Raw genomic sequence first — 20,961 nt, 5'->3', positions numbered from 1 at the left:
TGCTAATGAAACTGTAGCTCTGAAGGAACATAGTAGTTTTAATATCACTTAAAGAGACACTGAGCCACCACAGGATTCATCAGGAGAGAAGAGGGGAGATGGGGAGAGGTGAGGAGAGGAGGGGAGAGGTAGGGAGAGGTGGGGAGAGGTAGAGAGACGACAGGAGAGGAGGGGAGAGGTGGTGAGAGGTGAGGAGAGGTGGGGAGAGGATGGGAGAGATGGGAAGAGGTGGGGAGAGGAGAGAAGAGGAGAGGAGGGGATAGGTAGGGAGAGGTGGGGAGAGGTAGAGAGAGGAGGAGAGAGGAGGGGAGAGGAGGGGAGAGGTGGGGAGAGGAGGGGAGAGGTAGGGAGTTGTAGGGAGAGGAGGGGAGTGGTGGGGAGAGGAAGAGAGAGGTGGAGAGGAGGGGAGAGGAGGGGAGAGGTGGGTAGAGGAGGGGAAGAGACTGAATTGTCTCTCTAGTATCTCTTCTGAATTCAGCATGAATCTGATCAAGCCATATCATATCTATTTTTCCAAAAAATGCTGGAGGAAAATGAAAAGCAATTTTAAGTGATATCACAAGGCAGAAACAAGACTAAGCCTAAATGCGGACTCTTTTTTTTTTTTTTAATGCGGACTCTTAAACAATATGATAGATCCACTTTCTTCCACAAAGAAATGTCACACGGAGGTAAAAACAGGAAATAATCTGCCATACATTAAAAAGTGACATACATCTGCCAAACACAGTGTGGGAATTTCTTGGGGTCCTGATTCAAACACAGTACTGATTATAAGCAGGATGCCTTTGAGAATATGGGGACATTTTAAAGTAGGAACTAAGTATTAAATGAGAGGGAAAAATAACAGTACACTAATAAATTATGTCTTTATCAGTTATAGATATATGTTAAAGTATGTACTGGTAAGATTATACAATTCCGGAATTCTTCTTAAGATAATCAAGTAAATTCAGCCAACTTTGAAGGGAGTTGCACACAAGAGTGGCAGAATGTTTATAGTCACTGAACATAGGCGATGGGTTTAAGCATGTGGTCTTCTGTTCACTCTATTAGTATGTGCTTAATCCTTGTAATACTGGTAAAGAGTTGAATGACCTCTGCTTTCAAGAATAATAGGAACCACCTGTGAAATATCTCCAAAACCATTTAGTGCGGGACAAAAGAGCTCCACACCTTGGTCTTTAGTGATATGAAAAAAGACTTACAGCAAATAAAGCTAATATGAATCTTCTTTGTGTTTGATTAAAAAAAAAAAACTTTTCTCCTCAGAAAAACATTATAGCATGCCACCTTGATAATTTCTCTCTTTTTTTTTCTGGTTATTGTATCATGATAATAGTATCTATCTTTATCTTTGTAATACATATAATTAATGATTCATAGACATGCACAAATACATTTTATATTATATTAGGTGGCTCAAAATAAAAATTCACAGAATAGCTATTTTCTCTCACCACAGAAAACTGAACTCTCAGTCCTTAACAATGAGTCACTATGAAAGAAGTCAGTAGTCCATATTGTATCAACAGTGACTATGTGTCATGTACACTTAAAAAAGATTCAGAGATGTGGGGAGTGGGGAGATGACTCAGAAGGTAAATGTGCTTATTGCTGTATACCTCATAAGATTAGTTTAATCCCCAGAACACATGATGAAAGAGGAAAACCAACTCTTGCAAATAGTCCTCTGACCTTTCCATGTGTTCCTCACAATGTGTGTGTGTGTGTGTGTGTGTGTGTGTGTGTGTGTGTGTGCGCGCGCGCGCGCGTGTGTGTGTATGTGAATAAATAAAAGATTTTACAGAAGAGAAAATTTTTCAAAAATATTCAAAGATGGCCACATTCTTATGATGCTTTCTCAATTTGAATAAAGGCATACCAATTATTTAAAAGTAAACATAAAAACGGAAGAAAACGCCACCTATATCTGCTCTAACATCAGGAGACCCATCAGTGACCTCTGAGGTCAGTTGCACGTCAGCCTCTCACAGGAGCTGATGGCTGTTTTAAACGAGAGTCAGTCCAGCGACAGCATTTTCTACATGACAGAAACTGGCTTGCCACACCTGTTTCTGCACCCCTAGAAGTATAGCTGAACCACATCACAGACCCCCATGGACTGAGGTGTGGAATGTTCTCATTGATGAAACGAAATGTGTCAAATATATCCCGTCTATCCACGTCCCAGGCACCGCAGGGTTTACTTTCTACAGAGCTGCTCAAATGCAAATCGCTTCTGAGTATTCTAGGGCCAAAAGGAAGCATCGCGGGACGAATTCTGTGAGTCCACAATGACAATTTGACACAGTAAGATAAACACTTCAGAGCAATATCTCTACATTCCCTAGGTCTCCTCTGCTTCTTCAGCCATGAGGAGATGCTGGCTCGCCCCAGAGGCCAGGAAGACAATGAGCCCCGTGACGTGCAGGCAGCCTTACTGCCTGCGTTAGGCAACACCGTGCCGTGGAGCTCCGTGCATTACACCATGGAGGTCTCTTTCTAATCAGACATGCTCTCAGGCTAGTAATGTCTTCAGTCATAAAGCAAAACTCTGTCCATCTAAGCGGTTCCTAGAAGCTTGCTGCGTAAACGAGGAAAACGGATACAGCCACAAAGATAAGAGTGGCCCCTTGCTTTGCCCAAATACGTAGCTTTCCCCCACAAAGGGCCACACCGTCTGCAGGTGCACTTGGTAGGTGTGGGGCCATACAATCTCAGCAGAAAGCAAAAGTCTGTGCACATCATCTTACGTCTTACTTGTGGGTTCCTTTCTCCGGGAGGCTGGGCTGAGAATCTGGTCACAGAGTTTTTTCAGCCTTCTGGAGGCTAGCTGAGGATGCCTCTGTCTAGAGAAGTGGTCAGGAGGAAGGCCTCCTTAGGCAGGGATGGAGCTTTCCAGTCAGACCCCCTAGCTTGAGGGAGCAGAGGGTGGCCTCGTACTATGGGAGTCCATGTCCCTTCCAGTTGGGGAAGGGAGCCAGGTAACCGACCACACTTGGTTAAAATAAAGACAGTCAAGAGTCAAAGAGCTAGATTTTAATTCACTAAGCTTAATGATAAAAGAAAGACAAAGACAGGGAGCTATGGAGGGGAAAATTGGGGGGTGATTGTCCCCACCCTAGACTTCTGGGTTTTTAAACCAAGGATATCTGAATTGCAGGAGTCACACTCAGGACACCTCCAGGGGCTTGTCTCCAGGGCAGCTTTGATATGTATTTCTTCAAAGAGCGAGCTTTTTAAAAATATTTTCTTAATTTATTCATATTACATCTAAATTGTTATCCCATCCCTTGTACCCTCCCATTCCAGCTTTTGACATCTTTTGGCCTATGGTCTGTGTGCTTTGTTTTGGAAATGCCCCTGCAAAGAACTAGCCTTTTAATACATTTTGACGTCTGGTGGGCTTTTGCCAGCAGGGGGTACACTTACCTATTTTTATTAAACTTCCTGCTCAACAGGAGGGAGCTTCTCCTCCACCTATGGACAAAGGCCCACACTCACTTTCCCATTCTTGCCTTCCTTAATTCCTTTTACCTTTACACACTGGGCGGGGATGTCTCCAAAACTCATTTGCCAGAGAACTGGACTGAAGCAGTATCTGGAATACTTTGAAGGGAACCATGGCCTTTAGAAGAAATGCGGTGTTGATGACTGACGCAAGAATTATATAAAGCAAAACTGTATTATCTGCTAATGCAGGAGTCAAGGACGGTGAATAAACAGAGGTATGATGGAAGATCTCACTTGAACATGTCCCCAATGGCACAATGGCAAATAGATAAGAAATTTGGAAAATCATCATTTTAAACCCCTAATGAAATATTGATTCTGGCAATATTTATCAATGGTTGCTAAGAAAAATCATTACAAGAATGATGAAGAATGTAAGTTTGGATTGCGATTAGAACCTACTTATTAATTTTAGCACTACTAAAAATGGGTCAGTCCTACAATATTGACAGCCTGAGATGATACAGTATGAAGTTTATAATACTACTGTGTGCAGTAATAATTAAAAATAGACCTAAATCCTGAGTTGAACCAATCTCCATCAGTTTACAAGATCTGTGTCAGAATGCCCATGTAATAGAAAATATGCTGTGTGAGACAGTGGGGATTAATTAGCTGTGACACAACCCAATTTATAATGGTGTGTAGGGGCAGGAAAGAGCAGATGCTCTCTTTAATATGTACTTTAGAAAAATGTAAAATACAAAGACCATGGTTGAATTTTAACTTGAGAGAATTCTTAGTAAATATTTTAGATGGCCAGGATAAAGAGCTGTTTATGTTCAAGACATCGTTTTAGGCTTACAAAATGGATTGAATTTGATTTTGAGTCATTATATATATATATATATAAAATGGTACAGCAGAAATTTACTTTAAAGCATAACTGAGATGGAAGAAGGATGGAGAAAAAGAAAAGGAGATAGGGGGATGAAAGGCTGGTTCAAAGACACCATGTCTCAAGGAAGAAGAGCGCTGGCACGATACAATGACCCTAAGTGAACCTGCAGGATGCTACATGATGCACTCCAGTTTGACTTGTTTGAAAATCTCCACAGGAATACATTCTTAAATAATTACCAAAGAACAAAAACTAGGGAAGAAACAAAATGATCTTTGCTAACATATTTAGAGGGAAGATAAGCCCGGTCACTTGAGACAAACTTTCACATTGAAAGTACAGTGTTAATGTCTGGGAGTAGCTCCCCAACTTCCCTTGGGTTTTCAGTGCTGCAGGCTTTCAGAGAAGCTGTGGTAAGAAAACTGAAGTTTCCTGCCCGCCCCCGGGCAACATTTATTGCCAGGTTTATAAGTCAAAACGTTATCTTTCTACCTACTATTGCTATTTTACATTGTTTGAGGCAGCAGCATTTTATTAAATAGCCCAGGCTGTCCTCAGACTTGTGACATCCTCCTGCATCAGCCTTTCTAACACTGTCTGTGCAGTCCCTCTGGGGCTGCTTTTGGGCTCTATTGGGTTTGCCTGCCTTGAGGAAATGTCTCAGGTCTGTGCCAAGTGTCCTTACTTTCTCTCTCTTTCAAATGCTGGCCAGGGCCTCTGTATGTTTTCTCCAGCACTTCGAATTTTTTCACTTTCTCTGAAGCTACCACCCTTTTCAGACATGGGTGTTTATCAAATCTTTATGCCTAACTCAAAATGGCAGGGCTGTCTTCCTCCTCCACAAACCCCATTCTTTAGGCAGCTGCTGAGGCTGCAGTTCACCTGTCATGCTTTTTTCTTTTCAACACTTAAAAATAACTGTCCTCATGCTTATTTCTGAGTCCATTCTTAAATTCTTTTGTTAATGAGACTAAGAACAACCCTGAGGAGAAACTCCCATTTCCCTGACAACATGTGGTCCCTTGATGAGAGGCCTGCAAGCTTCTGGATACAGGAAGAATTTCTCTCTGCAGGCAGCATGCATGTGCTGAGGCCTACAACTTATCAAAACTCCACCAAAATGCATATAAACCTGAGCATGCTTGCAGTAGTGGATTCTATCGGGGTCCTGGCCAGAACACATTTACAGTGTGCCGTCCTTGCCTGTATCCTACTCTACTCCACAGGTTGCTGTGAAGGTTAGCTGAGAAGTTCACATTGGTCCCTTCTTCAGGGACATCACTCTTGCCCTACCCGCTCCCGACCTAACTTACTGTGAGGAGGAAAGTATGCAAGAGGTACCCTCTCACAGGACAGAACTGTGACTGGACTTTCGAAAGAAAACATTCAAATCCAGGCTCCAGATGGTTCTCATCCATCTTGTGTTTAGTTTTGCTCTATCCTGAACTCATATCCCTCTTTCTCCAGTGTTTTCTAAGCACCCCATCCAGCTCAGACGACTGCAGAATAACTTAGCCAGGGTAGTTGGTACTGGAATTCAGTTTTCAGTCTAAAAGACCAAGTCCATGACAAGGACACTGGAACACCTGCTTCTGCTTAAAGAGCAATGAAGGCTACCCAGTCATAGTAGAGGGTACGCTTATGGCTATTATCATATGATGCAAAGGTTGCTCCACTAAAACCTTCATCTTTACTGGCACCATAGGAGATACAGGCTATTGTGGTGGTTTTCTGCAAGGCTCCCAGAATAATGACTCATAAGTCTCAAAACAAATACTTAGGTCATATAGCTGGGCTTTTCTCTGATGAGCTCATAACTTAAAATAACCCATTTATTCTCATCTACATTTTGCCAGGTACTTGGTTACTTCGGCTTAGGTATCATACCTCTGTCCTCACATCTTCCTGGATGAATCTTTTGCACCTGGCTCTATCTCAGAATCCTTTCAGCCTACCAGATGTCCCACTTTCTATTCCACGCATTCCTATTGGCCACAGGTTTTTTTAGTTGATAGGCATCCATACCACAGGTCAAAGACTAATTCATACAATGTCTTCAGTTTGAAGACTGACCACAGAGGAACAGGATTATGAAATAAGTACTGAATAGGTTTTAGGTGCCTTCAGTTGAGTGAAGAGAGATGATGTTTGTCTCTTATGTGTCAAGTAACATCTTAAATACTTAAAGCAATATGTCAGGGTTACAGTGCCTGCTCAGGAGAAACATCCATAAAACAACACTTTACCTTTCATTGTCAGAAGCCAATCATAAACCAGAACTTAAGGGAGAGAGAGAGAGAGAGAGAGAGAGAGAGAGAGAGAGAGAGAGACAGAGACAGAGACAGAGAGACAGAGAGACAGAGACAGAGACACAGAGAGACAGAGACAGAGGCAGAGACAGACTGTAGTTGGGCATGCAATTCTAATATGACAAAGCAAAGCAAAAATCCCAACAAGGAAGGAGATTTCCCAAGGAATGCAGTGGGAACATCTAAATAGTTAAAAATCAAGAATTAAATGCCAGTGTCTATGAAAATTATTTGGTCATGTTTGAGACAGGAATGTACTTGAAAACATGGTTAGCATTACTTTTCACTCACAAGAATAATTCTTTTTGTAATTTTCCTAGCAGAACTAGTTTATAAAGATGACATGGAGGCACCTTCAATAACCCTAGTCAAACATTTTCACAGTACAGGATCTAAGCGTTACACTATACCACGCTGTATATTTAACTACATATAGATTTTTTAAATTTATGATAGACTTAAGTAAGGGGTTAATCCTTGTGGAAGGGAGGACAGAAATAATGTAAGGGTCAGAGACTTGGAAGAGGGATGCTGTCAAGTGTTGTCTTTGACATATGACATGGCTGTGGTATTCATGAACTCATAGGAGCTGTGTTACCTGCACGAGACTTTCAAAAATGAAAACTAAAAATGAGTACATGAAGATGGGAGAGGTAAGACAGGGGCATGGCCATAATATATTGCATGCATTTCTGAAATACTTAATAAATATAAACATTGGAAAGTGTATACTTCAGTGGCTCCGTTGCACAAGTTCTATTCAAGCACTGCAGTCACACTTAGTTAGTGGGGACCAGGATCGATCACTCAAGTAGAAGCAATTTGATCATCACAGAAAGTTCTGAGAGGCGGCAGCACTCTCATTCAAGCAAACTTTATAATCAAGTTCTTTAGAGTGAATTATAAACAGGGTTTGTATCTACATCAAGGTGTGTGGTACTCAGCTGTATAGCTTTCTTCTGCTTTATAGGCTGAAGATGAAACATTCAGGGTCTCACTGAATGCAACAAGAAGGGTTATTCTACATCATTAGCATCACTAATGAGGGTAACTCTCACAAAATCTCTACAGTCATTAAAAAACATTTACATTATTCTGAGTTTGCTAATTTCCACTGGGATTTGTCCTTAATTATATTAATGCAGTCTTTCAGCTATAATTTGAATATAGTGACAATGCAGAGGCCATCTTAGATCATTTTTCATTATTTTTAATGACATTAATTCTTTTTCCCATTTAAGACATCTGACCATGAATTCCAAGCCCCCATCTCCAGTACTCACATCATCTATAGAGGACCACATTGCCCCTAAGGAGCGGACTTACCTCAGATATAGTAAAACCAATAATAAAAGCTTTCTTTGCCTTCTGCCTTCATTCTCACTGGTTTGCATAATTCGTTGTTTAGGTATTATTATGGATTTGAGGGCTGATTTCTTCACCAATAAATACCTGGGTTTGGTGATATTATAACTATGTAAGTAATTTGAAGAGATGGCTCAGACATTAAGGACTTTGTTGCTTCTGCAGAGGACCAGAGTTGTTGGGTCCTACCAACTGCATCAGGGAGCTCACACCACCTGTACCTCCAGATCCAGGGGTTCTGAAGCCCTCTTCTGGACCTTAAAAGCACCTACACACACATATACTCACATCACACACAGAAACACACACACACACATACATACCACATACACACCCTCTTACCACACATGTGCAGTACATACACACAAACACACACTACAGACACACATACATCACACACCCATAAAAACATATATAGATATAAACACATACCACACACACACACACATACACACATACACACACACACATACACACACACATACATACACACACCCTAAACACAAACACTCACACACACACACATAAACATACATACCACACACACACATGCATCCCCCAAGCACAAACACAAACGCAATACAAACACAAATACAAATGCACACACAAACACACACATATACACACATATTAACTCAGTAGCACATTTAAAAATAAAAAATATCTAAAATAATTGCTTCCTTTATATTTAAGGACGACAAAAGCTTTCATTCTGTGTTTATTCTTTCTGCTAATTCAATGTTTGTTTGTTTGTTTGTTTGTTTGTTTAAAACTGTGATTAAAATATATTCAAAGGAATTTAAGTCAGTACCCAAAAGAGACCCCTGCACATCTAGGCTTATAGCCACATTGTTCACAACAGTGAGGTTATAGACAGCCTAGGTAGTACTCACCAGATGACTGGATAAAGAAAATATGGTATAGATACACAATGGAATTTTATTCAGCTATAACAAAGAAATTGCTTTGTGGCAAGAAAATTGTTGGAATAGATATTGTATTAAGCAAAAACAATCCAAATTCAGAAAGATGACTATCCATGTTTTAATTGCAGATGTGGAGCTCAGATTTTATGTACAAGCACAAGTGTATATACAAATGTGACTTGAGAGTAAAGAGTGCCTGGGGAAAGGAATTGGGCCAGTAGGAAGAAGAAACATGTCAGAGAACACAAAGGTGAAAGTGGTCAAAGCGCATGACACACACGGAAGCAAGCTCCTTAAGACCCATCACTATATAAAATGATTACCTGACAATACAGCATGTTTAAAAAGCTCTTCCTGGGCAGTATATATTTAGAGAAGACACTTATAATCCCAGAACTTGAGATGTGGAGACAGAAGTATCAGAAGTTCAAAGCCAGCCTCAGCTACATAGCTCAAAACAGCCTGTGTTACATGAGATCTTGTCTTTGAAAAACTCAGGACTATTATCTCTTTTCCCTAATTGCACAAATTTATACTAAACAAATATTCTGTTTTATTAATATAATTTTTTTGAAAATTAAGAAAAAATTGCCTCAAAAACACTCTGTGGATACTAAATTAGCAATTACTTTGTGTACTAAAAGTAAAGACACTGCACATGAAAAACTGGACCCTTGCTTTTAGTCAGAGATAGGTCACAGGTAAGGATTCACTTATAAGATAAAGAGCACATTGCAGTAGACCATTCAAATACAGGAAAAATCATCTTACGATGGAGTAAAAAAATTAGATGCTCAATCTCCTCATCACTTATTCTTCTGATAAATGAAAGTATCTATGCAAAAGCCTGGAATTCAAGGAATTTAAACTGAGCCAAACAGAAAAGCAAAATAAAACAAAAACACAGCCTTCTAGGACACTTACGCCAAAACCACAAGCTCTAGACATGAACAGAATTAATGTACAGACCTGACCTATTGAGTTACGTCCTTAAATATACATGGTAAAAATTACCATTTGGTTCTGCTGCCACTAAACCTAACTGTCATTGTGTTGGAATGTGTATCTCTCCTAGGTCAATCGGTTTCCTGCTCCATCTCATCTTCATTCCAGTCTGGAAGATACCTGTCACGTGACAGAGGGAAATGAAGAAAGGACAGAGTGCCCCATGGGCATTTAAGTAGCCATATGTGAAGAGCAGATGCCTCTGCTACCTCACGTGACAACTGATCCCCAGCCAAGTCCTCACATTTCTGAGTCCAGCAAGATCTAGAATTATAAATCTCATTCACAGAGGATGAAGAGAGAAAATGAAATATTTGGTATTTAAGTCAGTCCAAAGTGTGTATACTTTCCTGGCTACTGGACAGAGTCATGTGACTGAGGTGAGCCTCAGCCCTCAGCCCTACCTACCTTATAAATGGCTTCTACAGACCACAAAATAACTCTTTCTGGGAAGGACAAGCATCCTTGAAAAGAGGATTTTGCTTGCTTTATCCCATTTCATCCTTGTAAGAACTGTGTCCTATGAGTCTCAGTGTTGTCATTAAACAGAGGACACAAGGAAGACTAAGACAACCGAAATCAATTGACCAGAGCAGGGATTTACATGCACGCCAATCAGCTGTCTGAGATGTCTGTCATCTGTCCTGCTCTTAGACTCTTCCCGAGCTCAGGTCACTTACAGAAGATTAGCTTGTTTGCCACCGACCTCGTTGTTATCTTCATTATTCATTGTCCCATCCCATTGGTGCACATGCCACAGCATCATTACAGAGCCAGATCTGATGTCAGTTGCTCAGGAGACTTCCTGAAGACATCTTCCATACAGATTGAGAGGTGTTGCCTTCCACTCGGCTCTCCCTAAACATGCTGAATTTCTTCAGATGAGGACAAGATATTGTAGGAACCAGGCCCGACTGGGCTGCCTGCCTGTCTTGCTGTTTCATGTCCTGTTTCTAGCAGTTTCCATGTCTGTGTTTATCTTGGTTAGCTAGTCGTGTTTACTGCTCTGAGAACGTGCCCCTCCCTTCCTCGAGACTTTTCCTCCTGTGTGCCATTACCTCTTGAGGGATTTCACCTGGGAGGAGGATTCCTGTTTGGCTGCCTTAGGAAGGCTCTTTGGAACTCTGGAGAGAGATAATAAACCGCTGCTGCGGCTGCTGCTCTCTTAGCACGAAGGACCCGCTGTGTTATTGTGTGTGTGTGCATGAGGTAAATCCGCAGGCCCTCGCCCTCCACTCGGTACCGTGGTGGCGCGGGCACCACAAGATATTGTCTGTGTTCTAGGATGTTGGTATTATGTTGTCCCTGGCCTCAACATTAATACAGGTAATAAATAAACACATGAACTGTGTTTGTACATGCAAACTTGGCCAAGAGCAACTTAAAGCATTTCATTCAATCAGATAGGTTACAAAGACATTTGGCGCCAAACAGTACTTCTAAAAAGACAAAAGACATCTAGAGACAATTTGGTCTTATGGGGACTCAGTCACGACCTACACTTGTCACACAGGTGCTGCCATTGTCTTGGTTGTTAAATACAAGGAAAAACACACATGATCTTGGAGCCTCTTAGTTCTGCATGCTGGAGCCTGGGAGGCGATTTTTCTCAGCCATCAAAACCTGCAAGGCTATGCACTGTCTCTGCTTTTGTCTTCTCAACTAACAAGACTCACTAGTTAGGGTAAGCTTTCCAAAACAGCTCTCTCCTGCCTCCCTTCCCTGTTAGAAAGTGCCCATTAGCTGCTCTGTTTTACTACACACACACACACACACACACACACACACACACACACACACACAAAAGAACACATTTGCATGAATCTGCAAGTCAATAACTTGCTTGGAAACCTAAAAATGAAGACAGGACTATGGCTGAAGACTATGGACAAGAAAGACATAAAAGGAGCAGGAGCTGGTGAGGAAAAGATGAAAATGTACGATAGCTAGAAAATCTGAAGTAAACTGCGAGAACAGTCAGTTGAATGCACTGTTAAATGAGACAAGTATAATAATAATAATAATATTATTACTATTATTGTTATTATTATTATTATTATTATTATTATTATTATTATTAGCCAGGAATTTACTACACAGTGAGATCTTAAGGAAACAGGAAAAGGTAGAAATAAAAAAAATAAAAAAATACAGGGCTTGTGGTATCAAACCTTGGTGGGTGGTCCAATGTTCAGTGTGCTTGAGGACCATGAGACTCCTACTGTCCAGATGGTGCCCAGTTGGCAGTTAAAAATGGCAAACATTTCCTGAGGCATCACTGCTCACAGGCCCAGGTGAACTTAGACCCTGCCCTGTTTCTCGGGCTGATAATACCCCAACTGCTTCCGGCTTCTGCCTATTGGTTCCCTTCCCCCCACACCAAGAACACTGCAAGGGTCCACATGAGCCTAGCTGCTTAGAGCCCTTCACCAGCCTGGCTCAGTCCATTGGTCTCTTCGTCTCTTAGATCCCACCATTCTAAACTGTAGGCTGTGCACATATGGCTAACCTCCAACGTGTTCTTCAGGTGCCACTGTTCATGGGTTCTGAGGCTGCCCCTTCCCAGTGCCTTTCTCCCAAACACAGGCCGCTAGGAATACAAAATGGCCAGAAGGCTGCCATTTGCTAGAAGCAAACTTATAAAAAAGATATGATGAACAAGAGCCACCACTACAGTCTGCTGAAAAGCAGAGATGGGACCAGGCCATGGCAGGGGAGTGCTCAGATGGGCCCAGGCTGTGGGCAGGGGAGTGCTCAGATGGGCCCAGGCTGTGGGCAGCAGCTTCTGCTTTTTTCTTTAAATGAATGATGCTGGTACAGATTGTTTGAGTTCAACCATTTCATATCTCTAATAGTCACTTGGCATCTATGTATTATGGATATATATTCCAAATATTAGATATAAAATTAAAGTTTTATTATTTTCACTAGCTCCCATGTTGAATTCAATTAATGTTTTTCTTGTGCTGTGAAGAAAATAACCTTCAGCCATTTAAGTTTTTTATAAGAACTCCAGCACAGCAGAGAACTCTCTCACCATACAAAGGCGAAGCCTGGGCCTTCGGAGGGAACCTTCTCATAACCACTGAGTGAATTTGGTAGACGCTCCTACCCTGTGACCGTGACCAATTTAATCTTTACAAGGGTTCCAGGACCCCATTGCTTGCCTTCCGTTCTCCTCTTCTGATACCTGCTGCTCCTGAACCCTACTTTCACCAAATGCCAATTCCAACCCCACACTCTGGTTTTATTATTTCTCTTGTTGCTGCTGGCACCTCGTCTCTCTTGACTTCCTCACACAGGAAAGAGAAAGCAGCGTGTTTCCAGTAACAGAAGAAATTAAAACGTTTACAAAACCTGTGTCTTCAGCAAGTTCTCTGCAGTGAGCTTACACAGCTGGAGGATTTCATTGCCTTCTCAGGTCTTAAGAGCCAAAGTCGTAGCAGCATTGGGAGAATAGACCAACACTGAGGAAGGCAAGGGCTGTTTGGTTTACAGTGACTGGGGAGATAGGACTTTGTTAGAGACACGGGTGGGCTGTGGAAAGCCCAGAGCACTTCCGCATCTCATCTAGCTCTCTCTAGAAGCTTCCAACAACTGTCATTGAAAATGTACTTCAGGATTCAACTACGCGCAGTTAGCGCAGTATATGCATCCCTGATGTTAATTGCCGTTTCAGAGTAGAGGAGGTGTTAATTCCTAAAATAATTCACGATGGCGCTTGTAATTCCTGACTGCGCACCCACCGGCTTCAGAAACAAGACCGATAGCAGAAATGGCTGGGATTGTTACGGCTTCCAGCTTCTTTCTACCTGCACGCTTCCTGGGGGGAGTTGGTTACTTTGGTGCAATCTGCCCTGTGGTAATAAGCAGGGTTTGCTTTGTGACACTGAAAACGCATTGCTCGCATAACTTCTTAATCAACACTTATTTCCTAAGTCATCTTCAGGCACAATTAAACAGCTCCAGATAATAGACCTATTTCAACATTAGATTGTCTTTCAAAGACCCAGTGAAGTGCTCGCTTCGGCAGCACATATACTAAAATTGGAACGACACAGAGAAGATTAGCATGGCCCCTGCGCAAGGATGACACGCAAATTCGTGAAGCGTTCCATATTTTTAAACTGGAAGTTCTGGATTTACTGTCTGTGGTTCAGAGCTGCTTGGATGTGTGGCCTGGGCCCATAAATGACTGGTTGCCAAAGACCACCAGTGAGAATCAAGGAATGTCAGGCCAGTCTGCGACAGGAGAGAAGCATCCCTTGAAGGTGGTGGTGAACTTGTATCTTAAGGATATGTGCAGGAGCAAGATATTCCCCTACCTCACCGAATGGAGTGACAGGAGGAGAGGGTTGTTACAGCTGTACTGCCAAGAGCTTCAGATTTGGTCGCCATGCTGTTATGACTACAGAAGGCTCTCATAAATGTTGAGTCTGGAGTACGTAGAAATCCTCGGCCTGCATTCGTCTGGCAAGCCAGCCTTCTTGCTTAAGTTGGCTCCTTACCTGGGAACCATGAGGAACCTGTGTAAGCTTACTCTCTCCTGTATTGCTGAAGAGACCTTGATCTCCTCAGAGAAAAGGAGGCATATCAACACCAAGTTAGCCTCACAGCTCTGCAAGCTGGAGTCTGGAGGATGTCTGCTTCCTTGAGGGACACCTGGACTGGATACTTGGGTCTGTGAAGACATCCTTGGATGGCCTCACTGTGACTCACTGTAAATTCTCAGCATCAGAATGGAACCATCTCTCTGAGTTTCCATGTGTCCATCAGTTGCAAGAACTGAGTTTGGGAAATGTCAGATTGACTGACTTAAGTCCTAAACCCCTCCGAGTTCTGTTAGTAAATGCTGGACCCACCCTGAAGGTCCTGGACTTGGAGGACTGTCATATGGAGGATGGCAATCTCTATGCCATCATATCTGCCCTAAGGAGCTGTTCCAAGCTTACCAACTTCAGCTTCTATGGGAACCAAATCTCCATGCCTGCCATGAAGGACCTACTACACCACACTGCCAGCTTGAGACACCTAAGGATGGAGATGTACCCCGTCCCTCAAGAGAGCTATGACTACAACAATGTGCCCCACATGGAAAGCATGCACCAACATTGTGATGAGCTTATAGACACTCTGAAAGCCATTAGGGAGCCAGTGAGGGTCTTCTTTGGTACTGACTGCTGTGATCAATGTGGCAATCGATACATCTACAACAAAACCAATATGTGTAGATGCTGGAGATTTTACTAGTTGTATGCAAGGCACAGGTGTCTTCTCAGAGGACACAACATGTGGTTTTAGATTGCTGCTCCAGGTTGAATGGGGAAAGTAAATTAATGCTGGAGTCCAGAAAGTTCGGCTTGGGAAGTGAATGTGTATGTTGACAGGTGTCCATGGGAGTGGATTTGGGCAAGATATAAACGTGTTACCACCTTCCTGGCATTGGTGGTGTACCCCTTTAATCCCAGCACTCGGGGAGGCAGAGACAGGCAGATCTCCAGGAGTTCAAGGCCAGCCTCGTCTACAGAGTGACTACCAGGACAGCCAAGGCTACACAGAGACACCCACACACACACACAAAAAAAAATCATAAAGGGAGAAAAACCCATAAAGGTGTTACCCAGATATGGTGGATGATTAATATAGTTTACAGTTTTAGAGCTAAGAAAGTTTTGTGAACAATCACATAAAATAAAATAAGCTGGAGTCATTCTGACATTCTCTCCCATGCTTTTTGGGAATTTTTGACAAAAAAAAAAAAAAAAGACCCAGTGAAATGACATGGAAGGCTCAAGCATGGCTCTTAGGCTTGAGTGGCTCAGACAATGTGGAAGTGAGCACAGGGCTTCACGGTAGAATGGGTTAGGGAATGTTGCCCCCAGAGAGTCCAACCCAATTTTTAAAAATCAATTTGAAGATAAATTCTGTGTCAGAGGCTTGGGGACCCTACGGATACTCATTAAAACCTTTTCCTAAAAAGGATAGGCTAAGACTATAGCTGAGTTCTTTAAAGGATAAAACCTTCAAAAGAAAAGCAAAATTTGATTCCTTTTTTTTTTTATTGGTTTTGCTGTGACCCTTTGAATTGATTTTTACTTGCTGGTGAGATGTCAGGTTTTGAAAGCATCTAAGTGGTCAATGTGAGCATTTGTGTAGATCTCAATTCCAGGCACGTCCTCAACTTCCCATTCTCTCTTTTAAGGTGGAAAAAGGGGCTTTATAAGCTTTAAGCTGACAGTGACAACAGCTACAGCTCTGCCATGAAGCCAAGCTGCTGAGCAGAATATTAAGTGTCAGGGCTAAACTTACCCTAAGGTGATGACTCTTAGTTCATACTGAATTCAATTAGGCCAGCTTCCATTTTATCATTAAATTATTTTAATGGGCATCCCAATAGCCTCTAAGGAAAGAACCAGGTTCAGCTATAACTCACAGAAGAAATGTCCTTGTTTACTGACTCAAGGAAGAAGCTGGGTCAGAAGGAACCTGTAGTGTTGCTTGACTCAACACCATCAGATCCTGGGCAAATGGATTTCATTATTTCTAAATCATGCTTGACAAATTGATAGCAAATTTCTCCTCAAGCGTGTCACATGACAACTTGCTGCTGCAAGGATATTAAGTAATCCCCCCATGGCCATCGTAATAGATGACTGACCTCCAGAAAGCTGAAGTATATTAATATCTTCTTTAGATGAGTTCCCTACACATAACTGAAGTTTTCCAATATGCCAAACATGCCAATGTCACCACAATTGGGACCATCTGTGAAGTTACCCAGAGTGTCCACTGAGCGCATGTGAGCACAGGTCTCTCTGTGATTCACGTCAGAGGGCAAAGTGGACATAAGTGTTTTGACAAAGCAGATAAAAAGCAGGTGTGCAAAGTTTGTGTACTGACACAGAGTGATGGACAGTATTTCCAAGTCCTTTGTGAGTCAAGTGAAGGAAAACAAAATTTAAAACCATCATCCACACATCCATGCCTACCGCCTAGCTATGTATACATACCCATGGGGACAGGCAAGGCCATTTCAAATACAGCCAGCACGTGTGATCTACCAGACACTTGTTAAAGTGACTAAAGATAATGTCTACTCTAATCTCCTCATAATTCCAGGCTGGTATTCTTCATACTGCTCTACAGATGAAGAATTTAAATGACTCACGTATAGTCACACGGCTGGAAATGACAAGTGAACCCAGGATCAGCCCTCAACTGACTTCAGAGATCTTTTCCTGTATCTCAGGAAATTATATTTAGATAATCTATTTCATTAAAATTGGATATTTTGGCTTAGCCATTTTCCAAGCATTAAAAAGTGGGTAATAATTAAGGCTGTGATAACTGAACTTGTCTGATGGCCTGGCTTTTTTGGAGCTTAGTATTTGGAGCACGATGCATCCCATACACCGTCACAATCCTGGTCATGTGCACAGGACACAGTGTCCTCCTAACCCTCTGTAGTCCCTGGACAGATCTTAGCAACCTGACTGCATTTTTCTGTATTTCAAGCAAAATTTTGTATTAATATTTATAAGACAAATAAATATATGAAAGAGGAACTGTAGAAAATCAAATCATTTGATTCTCCTGTTACTCAAATGACACTCAGAAATAAATGCCAGCTTTGGGGACAGGGAGCTTTGTCCCTTTTTTACCTTTTCCCTATCATAGTATGAACACAAAACAAATTAATTTTTTTCAATGTGTAGACAAGCAACCAGTGGTGTAAGTTCCTTGTGGAAGTCTATGAATGAACAAATAATGTTTATATTAGGAAATTCTGTAGCCTCTTCACATAACAACATAATTAAAGCTGTTGTAAAATTAACAACAAACATTTATACAAAAATTATGTTTGCCAGGCATGGCTTTAAGCCCTTTAAGTACATCTGTTCAGTTAATCCCCAAAACAACTGGATGAAGTCCACATTTTAATCACACTTATAATTAAATATACATGTTTGTTTTCAGAGTTATTGCAATAGCCCTAGTTCGTCTTGTAGCATAAGCCTCTACTACAACCCTTGGTATATTGTATAGACTGAAAAAAATCAATCAGTTCATCAATCAGTTGTTCTTCTGTGGGATGGAACAGTGTAAAAACCAAGTTACAGCCATGGTGCCTTGGTTTAACACCTGGATGAAGAGCGTGTGGGAATCACAACCACCCTCAGACTATTCTGCTTATCTTTGCAACGCTGTGGTTCACTAAAGGACTGAACTGTTTGGTTTCTTCCTAAGTTACAATCATGATAGGGCATTTGAGTATATATTATACACAAACCCAAAAGGCACACCTCCATAGACAATACTCAGCTTCTACTTCCAAAGACCATGATTAGAGTTAACCATTCCAAACCAAGGAAGACAGACACAGAAGGAAAATCCATAGGCAAATGAGAGATACACAAAGTCAGGAAAGCAGGCTAGTTGTAATATGTCCAGGGTTGGGGTATTGAGATCAGTAAACATATGTCAGCGTCTGAGTTGGCCGACATCAAAATGAAATAAACAGTGGTCTGAAGTTCAAAAAGGATGAGTGCAGCCTTGTCATGATGTTGGAAGATTAATCATGTGTAGGGAGGGTGAGTTCTTTGTGAAAGAGGCACTGGTGCACCATTCAGAAGTGCTAGTTAGTTAGATGAAGATGCTGGTACGTGAGCTGAAAAGGCATCATGGAGACACCGCCACATCACCTTAAAGTGATGTGATCAACAGAAGTAAAAATAGAGAGAAAATGGTCAGAATTTAATAAATAGACATGATCATGGAAAAATGAAGAATTAGGAACAATTTCAATACAACCACTAGACGTATCAAGAGTCAAGACTTGAAAAATTGACAAAAATTAGAAACACTGAAGAAATGATAGGTTACGGGACAGATGATACTCTCCAATTTAATCATGGTGGATAGAAGCAATTTCCCATGAAGCTTGCAGAAAACTGAAGATGTCCCATCATTCCCCACTGGGGTCAATTGGATAATGAAAAAAAAATGTGATGATGTCAAGATGATCTTTGCCAGAGACTCGAAACCTTAAGGAATTTCTCAGTAGTCAAATAAATACTCCCCAAGATAACAGGCACTCTTGTATGAATTACAATGTACTATTGGTCCGAGGTACATATGCACTTAAATGTCACTGCAGGAACATAATTTGACCTGCAGTCTCACACCATTGCTTTCCTTCACAGTAAGAGAACCCGAAACCTACTCTTAGACATTTCACGTGCACGATATTAACTTCCTGTCCTCAGCTGTAGATTGTCACTAGATGTGTATCCATTGTACTTACTGGTAAAAACCACCATCCTAGTCTTTGCTCCTATTCCTTCTATGCTTTTTGAGATTCTATCATAAGAAATCATGCACTACTCCATATCTACCTCATTTCATGATGTTTTATGATAGCTCCTGGCTTTGTCCATACAGTCACAAGCAGCAGCCCCACATAATTTAAAGCTTTAGAATATCTTATGGTGATATATATGTACTGACTTCTTATTCAGTCATTCAGGTGAACTTTTGTTTTTTGTTTTCTTAGTCTTTGAAACTTCCATACAGAGAAATACAATAATTAATAATCTTAATCACCCACACCCTTTTTCAATTCTTTTTTTTATTAATTTATTCTTGTTACATCTCAATGGTTATCCCATCCCTTGTATCCTCCCATTCTTCCCTCCTTCCCATTTTCCCCTTATTCCCCTCCCCTATGACTGTTCCTGAGGGGGATTTCCTCCCCCTGTATATGCTCATAGGGTATCAAGTCTCTTCTTGGTAACCTGCTATCCTTCCTCTGAGTGCCACCAGGCCTCCCCCTCCAGGCACCAGAGTTCGTGTGAAAGTCATACCCCACTCTCCACTCAACTGAGACCCTTTTTCAATTCTACTAGGACACCACCACATGTTTCTCCAAATTAATGTCCTCCTTTATAAATTATTTATTCAAATGACTTGGTTACCTAGTTGTGTCGGTTGGGGTAGAAGCTGAGAAAACTCACTTCAGAGACAGAAGCTTAAAATGAAAGCTTTACTTTCTGAGATCTGGAGGGCTGCCAGTTCGGGATCTGAACCTCATTCTCCAAGAGGAAGCTGTATTGCCTATATTGCGTATTTAAGGAGTGAAAACCATTGAACAATGGGGGGCAGGATGGGCTGTAGCACTGTCCAGTCATATTTTGACATACAGGATTGAGCAAGGGAGTTTCCATCAATCAGGACAGGAGTGGGTCTCTGGGCCTGAGAAACTTGTTTGACCCTGCCAGCAAGATGGAGAAGTTGTCCTTGAGATGTCTGGACTCGGACAACTGTTTCCTTACAAGTCATCCCTGAGATGTCTGGGCTCGGATAATTGTTTCTTTACAGCAGAAGCTGTGCAGCCATTGGGAAGTCCATCATTCCGCTAGGGAATTTAGCTTCTCCTTGTGATTAAATGGAGTCTGAAAAGAAAGCGGAAGTACTTAGAATAAGTTTCTCTTGCTCCTTCCCAACAAGTTATAACTCCCTGAATCCAGTTGGTGCTGCTCATATTTGCATGGATATGGCTCATCCACTGGGGCTTAAGAAGTGACTTTCCCTCCCTCAGCACCCATCAGCTTCCAGTATCTCCCCCACCTCTAGGATGATGTTTAACTGGCTTGATCTCTCTCAGGCCTCATACAGGAAACCACAGTTGATGTATCTTGATGACTGTGAAGAAAGCCATATTGAAAACAAGTGCTGGCACATCTGTTTGGAGTTGGATTTGTTTCCTCTGAGTGTAAACTCATCACACTGCTGGGTCACAGGGCAGTTCTCTTTTACGTTTTGTGGGTTCTTTTTTGTTTGTTTGTTTGTTTGTTTTTATTTTGAGGCACATACACATAGTTTTTCTTTACCATTGTAGCTGTTTACCTTCCTATTGGCAGCATACAACTTTGCAGTTTTTCTCCCCACTTTGCCAACACCCGTTATCTGTATTCTTTCTCATAACACCCACACCAGAAAA

The 20,961-nt window shown here is 41.6% G+C and overlaps 1 protein-coding gene and 1 pseudogene across 2 annotated transcripts in view; both read left to right on the top strand.

Annotated features, from left to right (window-relative positions):
* CNTN5 (contactin 5) overlaps positions 1–10,377 on the top strand; it is a 1,112,028-nt gene extending 1,101,651 nt beyond the window's left edge. The window contains exon 25 of the mRNA XM_084782482.1: positions 10,033–10,377. Within this exon, the coding sequence (XP_084638608.1) occupies positions 10,033–10,106 (74 nt within the window). The 3' untranslated portion in view covers positions 10,107–10,377. The remainder of the gene's footprint in view (positions 1–10,032) is intronic.
* Positions 10,378–11,833: 1,456 nt separating this feature from the next.
* On the top strand, positions 11,834–15,315 carry LOC311598379 (PRAME family member 7-like; annotated as a pseudogene). Its single transcript has 2 exons — positions 11,834–11,880; positions 13,981–15,315. The product of its transcript is annotated as a PRAME family member 7-like (transcript).
* Positions 15,316–20,961: the final 5,646 nt, after the last annotated feature.

Source organism: Acomys minous, assembly GCF_964271855.1.
Source record: "Acomys minous genome assembly, chromosome: 5".
NCBI lineage: Eukaryota > Metazoa > Chordata > Mammalia > Rodentia > Muridae > Acomys > Acomys minous.
Note: the sequence above shows the minus strand (reverse complement) of the source record. Positions and strands in the feature narration are given on the sequence as shown.